Genomic DNA, 13,601 nt, shown 5'->3' with positions numbered 1-13,601 from the left:
GGAAGGGACCTCTAGGTCATCGTGTCCAACACCATGTTGAATGCAGCGCAGGATTCACTAAACCATCTCAGACAGATATCTGTCCAGCCTCTGTTTGAAGACTTCCATTGAAGGAGAACCTTTCGTGGCAGCCTGTTCTACTCATTGATCACTCTCGCTGTTAAAAAGATGGTTCTTCTGGGACACGTGTCTACCACAGGTTTACTAAAGCACTCATTCCACAAACCTTATGATCTTAGGCGGCACTCGTCGCCATCTACATATTTTACAATCCCGGTAGCAAACTCTTCACCATTCACATATATCATCATTTTGGTGACTAACTAACTCCTCATGGTTATGCACAGAGTGTCCTCTCAGATAATAGTACCCCATTGCTTGTACTTCAACAGTCTCTCTTTATTTCAGTTGGTACCCTCTAAGCTCCTCACCCTCACTTACCGGGTGGTCTCTTGCTCCTGTCCTAACAGGCGGGCATGACCTCCTCTACATGGTGAACATCCACTTCGTAATCTGGATGGATGCATCTCTTCAAATGTGCCTTCTTCACTGTAGGACTCAAAGAGAAGAGGGCCCCTGTGCAAGAACAGTACATGGGTCCTTTTCAGTCCAATAACATCATAATGCCCAATTCCTCCTGCTTTGGGGATGGAAATTGGCGCCCTTACATCTTGGACTCCTGCGCGGCTGCACTGGTTGCGCTATTTATATGTCCGCCCCTGGCCCTCCTCCGTTTACATGTAGTGGGCTCAGATAGGCAGCGGAGCTCCTACCTTCCTATTCCTTGTGCTCTCTGCAACTGACCCAATATAGAGGGAAGCCAGCTATTATAGACCACATGGATAAACGCAGTGAATATGAGTCCTGGTGAGAAGCTGAAGTCTCACAAAACAACGACGATTAGCAAAATAGTCATTTGTCATTTTCAGCCCTCTTACAATCGGTCTAACCCAACAGCGGATGTTGGGGTAAATGATTGGGCATGTTGGATTTCGACACGCCTGATCCTTTTCATCTGATGAGATAACCCACCGACAGCCAAGTGGTGAAATGACAAAGAACCTCAGGACATACTTATGGTGTAGTCGGAATAAATAGCTGTCTTTTGACTGACAAGCATGGCCACTCATACTGTGACAGCCCATCTATTTTATGGGGAACATTATACACCGCTATGTTTAATTTTCCCTTCAGTGGCATTAACATTTTCTCCCAGGTTCCCCCACAGATTACACCTAATGCCTGAAAATAAAGAGGCATTATTTAGGGTTGACCTTCCTAGATTTTTCTGGGGAGAGGTGTAATCTACATTGTTAAATATGCAAGGATTGATTAGAAAATGATTATCATTTATTACAGATTTTGCTCCTGGATGAGCCCACCGCAGGATTAGACCCGTGTTCCCGCCACTACATTTGGGCACTGTTGAAAGAAGGCAAAGCCAATCGAGTGACCATGTTCAGTACTCAGTTTATGGATGAAGCAGATATACTTGCTGGTAAGCAAAAAGAGGGCCTGTTTCTTGTCAGAAATATGTATTTGTTTTTAAATCAGTTGTAAATGCCACCGTTCTCCTTTATCTAGTGGTGTTTTTCTTTTGTTCCTGCTCCTCTCTGTTCTAGAGATATGGCCTCATCTTTCCTGTATATAATTCCCGTCTGATTAGCCAAATGGGTGTGCTCATCAACTCTTCTTTGTGGGCTTATGGTTAGGACCATGCTCACTTGGCTAACAAAACTACATTTATATAAAGAAAAGAAAGGGCCAAATCTCTGGAACCGAGAAGCACAGGAACAAAAGAAAAACAAAGCTGGATTCAGGAGAACAGTGGCATTTAACACGGGCAAAAAATAAATATATATATATATATATATATATATATACAGGTCCTTCTAAAAAAATTAGCATATAGTGTTAAATTTCATTATTTACCATAATGTAATGATTACAATTAAACTTTCATATACAGGTCCTTCTCAAAAAATTAGCATATAGTGTTAAATTTCATTATTTACCATAATGTAATGATTACAATTAAACTTTCATATATTATAGATTCATTATCCATCAACTGAAATTTGTCAGGTCTTTTATTGTTTTAATACTGATGATTTTGGCATACAACTCCTGATAACCCAAAAAACCTGTCTCAATAAATTAGCATATCAAGAAAAGGTTCTCTAAACGACCTATTACCCTAATCTTCTGAATCAACTAATTAACTCTAAACACATGCAAAAGATACCTGAGGCTTTTATAAACTCCCTGCCTGGTTCATTACTCAAAACCCCCATCATGGGTAAGACTAGCGACCTGACAGATGTCAAGAAGGCCATCATTGACACCCTCAAGCAAGAGGGTAAGACCCAGAAAGAAATTTCTCAACAAATAGGCTGTTCCCAGAGTGCTGTATCAAGGCACCTCAATGGTAAGTCTGTTGGAAGGAAACAATGTGGCAGAAAACGCTGTACAACGAGAAGAGGAGACCGGACCCTGAGGAAGATTGTGGAGAAGGACCGATTCCAGACCTTGGGGAACTTGAGGAAGCAGTGGACTGAGTCTGGTGTGGAAACATCCAGAGCCACCGTGCACAGGCGTGTGCAGGAAATGGGCTACAGGTGCCGCATTCCCCAGGTAAAGCCACTTTTGAACCATAAACAGCGGCAGAGGCGCCTGACCTGGGCTACAGAGAAGCAGCACTGGACTGTTGCTAAGTGGTCCCAAGTACTTTTTTCTGATGAAAGCAAATTTTGCATGTCATTCGGAAATCAAGGTGCCAGAGTCTGGAGGAAGACTGGGGAGAAGGAAATGCCAAAATGCCTGAAGTCCAGTGTCAAGTACCCACAGTCAGTGATGGTGTGGGGTGCCATGTCAGCTGCTGGTGTTGGTCCACTGTGTTTCATCAAGTGCAGGGTCAATGCAGCTAGCTATCAGGAGATTTTGGAGCACTTCATGCTTCCATCGGCTGAAATGCTTTATGGAGATGAAGATTTCATTTTTCAGCACGACCTGGCACCTGCTCACAGTGCCAAAACCACTGGTAAATGGTTTACTGACCATGGTATTACTGTGCTCAATTGGCCTGCCAACTCTCCTGACCTGAACCCCATAGAGAATCTGTGGGATATTGTGAAGAGAAAGTTGAGAGACGCAAGACCCAACACTCTGGATGAGCTTAAGGCCGCTATTGAAGCATCCTGGGCCTCCATAACATCTCAGCAGTGTCACAGGCTGATTGCCTCCATGCCACGCCGCATTGAAGCAGTCATTTCTGCCAAAGGATTCCCGACCAAGTATTGAGTGCATAACTGAACATTATTATTTGTTGGTTTTTTTGTTTGTTATTAAAAAACACTTTTATGTGATTGGATGGGTGAAATATGCTAATTTATTGAGACAGGTTTTTTGGGTTATCAGGAGTTGTATGCCAAAATCATCAGTATTAAAACAATAAAAGACCTGACAAATTTCAGTTGGTGGATAATGAATCTATAATATATGAAAGTTTAATTGTAATCATTACATTATGGTAAATAATGAAATTTAACACTATATGCTAATTTTTTGAGAAGGACCTGTATTATAGATTCATTATCCACCAACTGAAATTTGTCAGGTCTTTTATTGTTTTAATACTGATGATTTTGGCATACAACTCCTGATAACCCAAAAAACCTGTCTCAATAAATTAGCATATTTCACCCATCCAATCAAATAAAAGTGTTTTTTAATAACAAACAAAAAACCATCAAATAATAATGTTCAGTTATGCACTCAATACTTGGTCGGGAATCCTTTGGCAGAAATGACTGCTTCAATGCGGTGTGGCATGGAGGCAATCAGCCTGTGACACTGCTGAGATGTTATGGAGGCCCAGGATGCTTCAATAGCGGCCTTAAGCTCATCCAGAGTGTTGGGTCTTGCGTCTCTCAACTTTCTCTTCACAATATCACACAGATTCTCTATGGGGTTCAGGTCAGGAGAGTTGGCAGGCCAATTGAGCACAGTAATACCATGGTCAGTAAACCATTTACCAGTGGTTTTGGCACTGTGAGCAGGTGCCAGGTCGTGCTGAAAAATGAAATCTTCATCTCCATAAAGCATTTCAGCCGATGGAAGCATGAAGTGCTCCAAAATCTCCTGATAGCTAGCTGCATTGACCCTGCCCTTGATGAAACACAGTGGACCAACACCAGCAGCTGACATGGCACCCCACACCATCACTGACTGTGGGTACTTGACACTGGACTTCAGGCATTTTGGCATTTCCTTCTCCCCAGTCTTCCTCCAGACTCTGGCACCTTGATTTCCGAATGACATGCAAAATTTGCTTTCATCAGAAAAAAGTACTTGGGACCACTTAGCAACAGTCCAGTGCTGCTTCTCTGTAGCCCAGGTCAGGCGCCTCTGCCGCTGTTTATGGTTCAAAAGTGGCTTTACCTGGGGAATGCGGCACCTGTAGCCCATTTCCTGCACACGCCTGTGCACGGTGGCTCTGGATGTTTCCACACCAGACTCAGTCCACTGCTTCCTCAGGTTCCCCAAGGTCTGGAATCGGTCCTTCTCCACAATCTTCCTCAGGGTCCGGTCTCCTCTTCTCGTTGTACAGCGTTTTCTGCCACATTGTTTCCTTCCAACAGACTTGCCATTGAGGTGCCTTGATACAGCACTCTGGGAACAGCCTATTTGTTGAGAAATTTCTTTCTGGGTCTTACCCTCTTGCTTGAGGGTGTCAATGATGGCCTTCTTGACATCTGTCAGGTCGCTAGTCTTACCCATGATGGGGGTTTTGAGTAATGAACCAGGCAGGGAGTTTATAAAAGCCTCAGGTATCTTTTGCATGTGTTTAGAGTTAATTAGTTGATTCAGAAGATTAGGGTAATAGGTCGTTTAGAGAACCTTTTCTTGATATGCTAATTTATTGAGACAGGTTTTTTTGGGTTATCAGGAGTTGTATGCCAAAATCATCAGTATTAAAACAATAAAAGACCTGACAAATTTCAGTTGGTGGATAATGAATCTATAATATATGAAAGTTTAATTGTAATCATTACATTATGGTAAATAATGAAATTTAACACTATATGCTAATTTTTTGAGAAGGACCTGTATATATATATTTATGACAAGTGACTGGTCCTTATGAAGAAGTAATTTTTCCACTGCTGCTTAAATTAGTTAACAAAAACTGACATTTTGGAAACAGATACAAATGTATAGTCCCCTAACCCAGGACCTATAAGAGCAACTCTCTAAATATCATATAATCCTACAGTGAACAAAAAGGAGCAATGACCCTTCACAAAGAATAAAGTGAGGTGAAAAATGGTAATATTGGTAAGGTAAAAAAATATATCTATATTTATCCAACACACTCACATAAATAGTATGGGCGTAAATAGCCCCAAATACAAATACAAGACAGAAGTTTTTAAAGGGGACAGAGGAACCAGGCAGCACTTATCATAATGAACCTCTCACAGGAGCAGGGCCGGACTGGCCATCTGACAATTCTGGTCGTGGGCTGCCTTGTCTACTATGTTGTTAACAGAACGGGTGTTCTCAAGATACCAATACTGTTAAGAGTTGTGATGAAGCACAAAGTATGTGACTCTGTCAATTACCACAGCAGGCCACGGGTATCATTAGAAATATTGGTCTTGTAGTAAATCTTGCTTTTCTCCATCCAGGGTAATATTAGTAATTTATCCCATCTAGTGCTTGGGGACAGTGACAGCATAGGCCTGTGTGATTTCAAATCCCAGGGCTGAATTTCAGTCCCAGTCCGTACCTGCATAGGAGATAGTATATAGGGGCCGCCGAGGAAACAAACTACGTGGAACGCGCATCGGGGCTTTGGCGTGCATGTGTGTTTACTGCTCCTCTCTCCCTCATGGGTAAGCAATAGGTGTTGCATGCACTATGAGGGGCACTATATTCTCTGGTAATTATGGGTATCTGTAGCCATATGTGCCAATATGTGCACATGGACTGGTTTAGGATTTGGGCTAATGGTATCCTGTGATCTAGAGATTTGTAGAGCTCTGACAAAGATCTGTAAAGATCGAAAGGCATTGCTCGTTTCCTGTTGTGCTATGGAGAGTTACTTAGCCTATGTTTTTATCATGGATTAATAAAGGATCGATATTTTAAATTTTGGAGCTGGAACAAAGTTTTTTTCCTTTCTCTATTCAACACTACGGGGATCAATGTGGAGGTTCCGTGCACCTGCTGAGGCTGCCTGGTGAGCTGGATTTTGTTTTTTTCTATGTATCCTGTGATCTAGAGATTTGCTTATACATTGTCCTATGTGCTCAATGCAAGTAACTATATACTATCTCCTATGAGAGGTTCATTATGATAAGTGCTGCCTTGTTCCTCTGTCCCCTTTAAAAACTTCTGTCTTGTATTTGGGGCTATTTACACCCATACTATTTATGTGCGTGTGTTGGATAAATAAAGATATACTTTTTACCTTTACCAATATTACCTTGCTTCACCTCACTTTATTCTTTGTGAAGAGCCATTGCTCCTTTTTGTTCGCTGTAGGATTATGCGCTGCTTAATTAAGAAGTTTACTTGGATGCTATTGGGGATATATGTCGTCAAAAACGTAATCTCAAAATATGTAACTTGTGTCCTAAGTACTTATTAGTGTATTTGTTCCTTTGTATTCCTTTTAGATAGGAAAGCTGTAATATCTAATGGCAGACTGAAATGCGTTGGCTCATCCCTGTTCTTGAAGAGAAAATGGGGCATTGGCTATCATTTAAGGTATAGAAATTTACTTTTAGGCCGGGATCACACATGCGAGAAACACGGCCGAGTCTCGCATGTTAATACCCGGCACTCGGGAGCAGAGCGTGCGTCTGCATGTATTGCTATGTGGCCGCACGCTCCGCTCCTGAGAACCGGCGACAGTGTCGGGTATTAACATGCGAGACTCAGCCGTGTTTCTCGCATGTGTGATCCCGGCCTTCAATAAATACTAGCGTCGTCATAGCATACTGGGAGTTGTAGTCTGCTAACAGCTGGAGAGCTACACACGATTTTGGCTGCAGCTACCACTAGGGGGCGCATACTTAAGGCAGATGTACTTAGCTCTCTTTGGACTCCATAATAAGAGAAATTGAGTTCCATTCCTCATAAATAATACATCAGGAAATAATTGACCATTGAATAATATATGCAGCATAAATTTGTCTTCATTCCTTACATTAGTTGTTTGTTTTTTTTACAATTTGGTTATTCCTCTGGCAATGGTCAGGATGCAGGTCCCTCCGTCTTGTGACCCCGAGCAGATGACCTCCATCATTAGGCAGCACATCCCCAGGGCTCAGCTGTCGGTGCAGAATGAAGAACAGCTCACCTACATGTTACCTTTTGAAAACATGGACAGCTTCTCGGGTAAGTAATACACCTCCGTATCCCACACGGCCGGATTAGTGTCATGTTACCGCCACTGGACACCGTTTTAATACAAAGACAAATTTTTCAAATATTTGAATTTTAGACCTTTTCGCGCATCTGGACAGACGTGTGGGAGAGGACGTTGTTACTTATGGAGTCTCCATGACCACACTGGATGATGTATTCATTAAACTGGAAGGGGAGGCAGAGCTGGAAAAGGGAGGTAAAGAGAAAGGTTGTGCTGAGCTGCCATAGGACCTGCTGGTGGCAATACTGCCCCCCTATATACAGTCATGGCTGAAAGTGTTGGCGCCCTTGAAATTGCTCCAGAAAATGAAGTATTTCTCAAAAAAAATTATTGCAAGTACACGTCTTGTTAAATACATGTTTATTTCCTTTGTGTGCATTGGAACAACATAAAAAAGAGGAAAAAAGGCAAATTGAACATAATTTCACACAAAACCCCAAAAATGGTCCGGACAAAATTGTTGGCACCCTCAATTTAATATTTAATTGCACACTATTTGGAATAAATAACTGCAATCAATAGCTTCCTATAACCATCAACAAGCTTCTTACACCTCTCGTTTGGAACTTTGGACCACTCTTCTTTTGCAAACTGCTCCAGGTCTCTCATATTTGTGCCTTCTCCCAACAGCAATTTTACGATCTCTCCACGTGTGTTCAATGGGATTTAGATCCAAACTCATTGCTGGCCATTTCAGAATTCTCCTGCGATTTGTTTCCATCCATTTCTAGGTGCTTCTTGAATTATATTTGGGGTCATTGACCTGCTGGAAGACCCATGACCTAGGACACACACCTAGCTTTCTGACACTGGGCACTATATTGTGACCCAAAAGCCTTTGGTAATCTTCATATTTCTTGATGTCTTGCACACAGTCAAGGCACCCAGCACCAGAGGCAGCAAAACAATCCCAAAACATATTTGAACCTCCACCAAATTTGACTGTAGGTACTGGGTTATTTTAGTTGTAGGCCTCATTCCATTTTCTGTAAACAGTAAATGTGATGTGCTTTACCAAAAAGCTCTAACTTTGTCTCTTCTGTCCAAAAAAGGCTTCCTCAGTAGGATTTTAGCTTACTCACATACATTTTGGCAAACTGCAGTCTAGCTTTTTTATGTCTCTGTGTCAGCAGTGGGGTCCTCCTGGGTCTTATGCCACAGCATTTCAGTTAATTCAAATATCAACAGATAGTTCATGCTCACACTGTTGTACCCTGAGCCTACAGGACAGCATGAATTTCTTTGGAACTTGATTGGGGCAGCTTATCCACCATCCGGACTATCCTGCATTGTAACGTTTCATCATTATTTCTCTGCCGTCCATTTCCATTGCCATGGGTTGTAAACTTCATGAATATGTTGAGCACCATTTACAAAAAAAAAAGATCTCTGGAGATGGACTGGAGATCTTGATATTGTTCAACAGTTTTGTTTCTTGAGTCCTCAGAAAATTCTCTTATCCACTCTCTGTTCTTCATGCTTAGTGTGGCACACACAGGCACAGATTGAGTCAACTTATCCCCTTTTTTGTGAATTCAGGTGTGATTTTCATATTGCCCACACCTGTCACTTGCCATAGGTGAGTTTAAACAATCATCACATGCTTGAAACACAGTTGTTTACCCTCAATTTTGGAAAGGTGGCAACAATTTTGTTTGACCCTTTTTGAGTTTCTGTTTGAAATTATGTGCAATTTACCTTCTTTTCTTTGTTTTCTTTGTGTTGTTAAAATACACACAAAGGAAATAAATTTGTGTATAAAAAACAGGTGTAATTGCAATAATTTTATGGGGGAAATACTTCATTTTCAGGAACAATTTCAAGGGTGCCAACACTTTCAGCCATAACTACAATATTGCCCCTATGTACAAGAGTATAACTACTATACTGTAATATTGCCCTTACAAGAATATAAGTACAATAATACTGCCCATATGTACAAGAATATACACATGTGGTTAAAATTGTTGGTAACTCTCGTTTAATTACAGAAAAACCCACAATGGTCACAGAAATAACTTGAATCTGACAAAAGAAATAATAAATAAAAAATGTATAAAAATGGACAATTGATAGTCAGACATTGCTTTTCAACCATGCTTCCACAGAATTGAGCTGCAGATGGTTTACCCGTAGGTGTGGAGGTCTGCGGGTGTTGTAACGGCCAAACCGTCTGCAGCTCAGGTTGTAAGTAAGTGGGTAGTGCTACGGCACTTATTACCGCCATTACTCTCTTATGCTCATTTCAAGCTGTATATGGGTACACCGCATGCTGTAGCTTTTAGGCTACCATAGCCACGTCTAGTTGATTGTATATGTATTAGCGCTATACCTCATTTGCTAGTTTCTTTTCTTCCACCTTTTGGATTGTGACAGGGTTGGCACGGCACCTGTCTGGTATCAGCAGCTTTAGACCTTTGCATTCTTAGCGCCAGTGTGTGATTACTATTTACTATTGTCTAGAAATGATGTACCCTTAACTTAATATTTTGTTGCACAACCTTTTCAGGCAATCCCTGTAATCAAACGATTTCTGTAACTGTCAATGGGACTTCTGCATCTCTCAACAGATATTTTGGCCCACTCCTCAAGAGCAAACTGCTCCAGTTGTCTCTTGGTTGAAGGTTGCCTTTTCCAGACGGCATGTTTTAGCTCTTTCCAAAGATGCTCAATAGGATTTAAATCAGGGCTCATAGAAGGCCACTTCAGAATAGTCCAACGTTTTCCTCTTAGCCATTCTTAGGTGTTTGTACCTGTGTGTTTTGGGTCATTATCCTGTTGTAAGACCCATGACCTGCAACTGAGACCAAGCTTTCTGACACTGGGCAGCACATTTCTCTCTAGAATCCCTTCACAGTCTTGAGATTTCATTGTACCCTGCACAGATTCTAGACACCCTGTGCCAGATGCAGCAAAGCAGCCCCAGAACATAACAGAGCCTCCTCCATGTTTCACAGTAGGGACATTTTTTTTTTGATATGTTAATTTTTCTGTCTGTGAACATAGAGTTGATGTGCCTTGCCAAAAAGTTCCATTTTTGTTTCATCTGTCCATAGGACATTCTCCCAGAAGCTTTGTGGCTTGTCAACATGAAGTTTGGCAAATTCCAGTCTGGCTTTTTTATTATTTTTTCAACAATGGTCAATCAATTTTCCTCCTGCGGCCACGTCCAGGGAGGTTGGTTACAGTCCCATGGATCTTAAATTTCTGAATAATATGTGCAACTGTAGTCACAGGAGCATTAAGCTGCTTGGAGATGGTGTTATAACTTTTACCTTTAACATATTTGTCTATAATTTTCTTCCTAATCTCCTGAGACAACTCTCTCCTTCTCTTCCTCTGGTCCATGTTGAGTGTGATACACACCATGTCACCAAACAGCACAGTGAGTACCTGTAGCCCTATATACAGGCCCACTTACTGATTCCAAGATTGTAGACACCTGTGATGCTAGTTAGTGGACACACCTTGATTTAACATGTCCCCTTTGTCACATTATTTTCAGGGGTACCATCATTTCTGTCCAGGCCTATTTCATGAGTTTTATTTTTTTTTTTAATTCTGTGGAAGCATGGTTGAAAATCAATGTCTGACTTTCATTTGTTCATTTTGATAGATCTTTTATTTATTATTACTTTTGTCAGATTCAAGTTATTTCTGTGACCAATGTGGGTTTTTCTGTCATTAAATGAGGGGTGCCAACAATTTTTACCACGTGCGTAACTACTATAATACTGTTCCTATATACAAGAATATAGCTACTGCTCCTATGTACAAGATTATAACTACGGTACTATAATACTGATCCTATGTGCAAGAATATAACTCCTATAATACTGCTCCTATGTACAAAAATATAGCTACTATAATACTGCCCCCTCTGTACAAGAATATAACTACTATATTACTGCCCCTATGTACAAGAATATAACTACTATAATACTGCTCCTATGTGCAAGAATATAACTAATATAATACTGCCCCTATGATCAAGAATATAACTACTATAATACTACCCCCTATGTATAAAAATATAATTGCTATAATACTGCTCCTATGTACAAGAATATAACTACTCTAATACTGCTCCTATGTGCAAGAGTGTAACTACTATAATACTGCCAGTATGTACAAGAATATAACTGCTATAATACTGCTTCTATGTACAAGAATATAACTACTATAATTCTGCCCCCTCTGTACAAGAATATAACTACTATAATATTGCCCCTATGTACAAGAATATAACTACTATATTACTGCTCCTATGTGCAAGAATATAACTATTATAATCAGTTGTCAGTGATTGGAGGCGTGAGGAGAGGGTGTGTTTACTCACCCATTATCTTGCCCACGTCATTCCCTGACACCTGAGACCCGTTGAAGCGCCACAGTAGGCGTGAAACGGCCGTCGTCTTTCCCTGCTCACCTCCTTGTCTCTCCTGCTCCCCCGTGCCGTCAGCATGTTATCTACACTGTAAGCGTTCTTAATAAAGGACTTGGACCACGCATCTTCGGTGAGTGCTGCCGCATTCTTTCTTATATATGGTATAACTATTATAATACTGTCCCTATGTACAAGAATATAACTACTATAATACTACCCCATGTATGAGAATATAACTACCATAATAATGCCCCCTTTGTACAAGAATATAACTACTGTAATACTATCCCTATGTATAAGAATATAACTACTATAATACTGCCTCATATGTACAAGATTATAGCTTCTATAATACTGCCCCTATGTACAAGAATATAATTACTGTAATACTGCCCCCGATGTACCAGACTATAACTACTATAATAGTGCTCTGTATGTACAGTACAGAGCAAAAGTTTTGGACACCTTCTCATTTAAAGATTTTTCTGTATTTTCAGAACTATGAAAATTGTAAATTCACACTGAAGGCATCAAAACTATGAATTAACACATGTGGAATTATATACTTATCAAAAAAGTGTGAAACAACTGAAAATATGTCTTATATTCTAGGTTCTGCAAAGTAGCCACCTTTTGCTTTGATGACTGCTTTGCACACTCTTGGCATTCTCTTGATGAGCTTCAAGAGATAGTCACCGGGAATGGTCTTCCAACAATCTTGAAGGAGTACCCAGAGATGCTTAGCACTTGTTGGCCCTTTTGCCTTCACTCTGCGGTCCACCTCACCCCAAATCATCTCGATTGGGTTCGGGTCTTGTGATTGTGGAGGCCAGGTCATCTGGCGTAGCACCCCATCACTCTCCTTCTTGGTCAAATAGCCCTTACACAGCCTGGAGGTGTGTTTGGGGTCATTATCCTGTTGAAAAATAAATGATGGTACAACTAAACGCAAACCGGATGGAATAGCATGCCGCTGCAAGATGCTGTGGTAGCCATGCTGGTTCAGTATGCCTTCAATTTTGAATACATCCCCAACAGTGTCTCCAGCAAAGCACACCCACACCATCACACCTCCTCCTCCATGCCTCATGGTGGGAACCAAGGCATGTAGAGTCCATCCGTTCACCTTTTCTGCGTCGCACAAAGACACGGTGGTTGGAACCAAAGATCTCAAATTTGGACTGGTCAGACCAAAGCACAGATTTACACTGGTCTAATGTCCATTCCTTCCTTTAGCCCAAACAAGTCTCTTCTGCTTGTTGCCTGTCCTTAGCAGTGGTTTCCTAGCAGCTATTTTACCATGAAGGCCTGCTGCACAAAGTCTCCTCTTAACAGTTGTTGTAGAGATGTGTCTGCTGCTAGAACTCTGTGTGGTATTGACCTGGTCTCTAATCTGAGCTGCTGTTAACCTGCGATTTCTGAGGCTGGTGACTCGGATAAACTTATCCTCAGAAGCAGAGGTGACTCTTGGTCTTCCTTTCCTTGGGCGGTCCTCATGTGAGCAAGTTTCTTTGTAGCGCTTGATGGTTTTTGCCACTGCACTTGGGGACACTTTCAAAGTTTTCCCAATTTTACGGACTGACTGACCTTAATTTCTTAAAGTAATGATGGCCACTCGTTTTTCTTTACTTAGCTGCTTTTTTCTTGCCATAATACAAATTCTAACAGTCTATTCAGTAGGACTATCAGCTGTGTATCCACCAGACTTCTGCTCAACAAAACTGATGGTCCCAACACCATTGATAAGGCAAGAAATCCCACTTATTAAATCTGACA

General features: G+C 41.1%; 1 protein-coding gene across 2 annotated transcripts in view; it reads left to right on the top strand.

Moving 5' to 3' along the window:
• The window catches only part of LOC138664204 (ABC-type organic anion transporter ABCA8-like), a 141,097-nt gene that overhangs the window by 60,969 nt on the left and 66,527 nt on the right, over positions 1–13,601 (top strand). For both annotated transcript variants that reach the window (XM_069750698.1, XM_069750699.1), the window contains exons 15-18: positions 1,360–1,498; positions 6,684–6,774; positions 7,268–7,407; positions 7,514–7,633. In XM_069750698.1, the coding sequence (XP_069606799.1) occupies positions 1,360–1,498; positions 6,684–6,774; positions 7,268–7,407; positions 7,514–7,633 (490 nt within the window). The remainder of the gene's footprint in view (positions 1–1,359; positions 1,499–6,683; positions 6,775–7,267; positions 7,408–7,513; positions 7,634–13,601) is intronic.

Source organism: Ranitomeya imitator, chromosome 2, assembly GCF_032444005.1.
Source record: "Ranitomeya imitator isolate aRanImi1 chromosome 2, aRanImi1.pri, whole genome shotgun sequence".
Taxonomy (NCBI): domain Eukaryota; kingdom Metazoa; phylum Chordata; class Amphibia; order Anura; family Dendrobatidae; genus Ranitomeya; species Ranitomeya imitator.
This window is presented reverse-complemented; position numbering and strand designations above follow the sequence as displayed.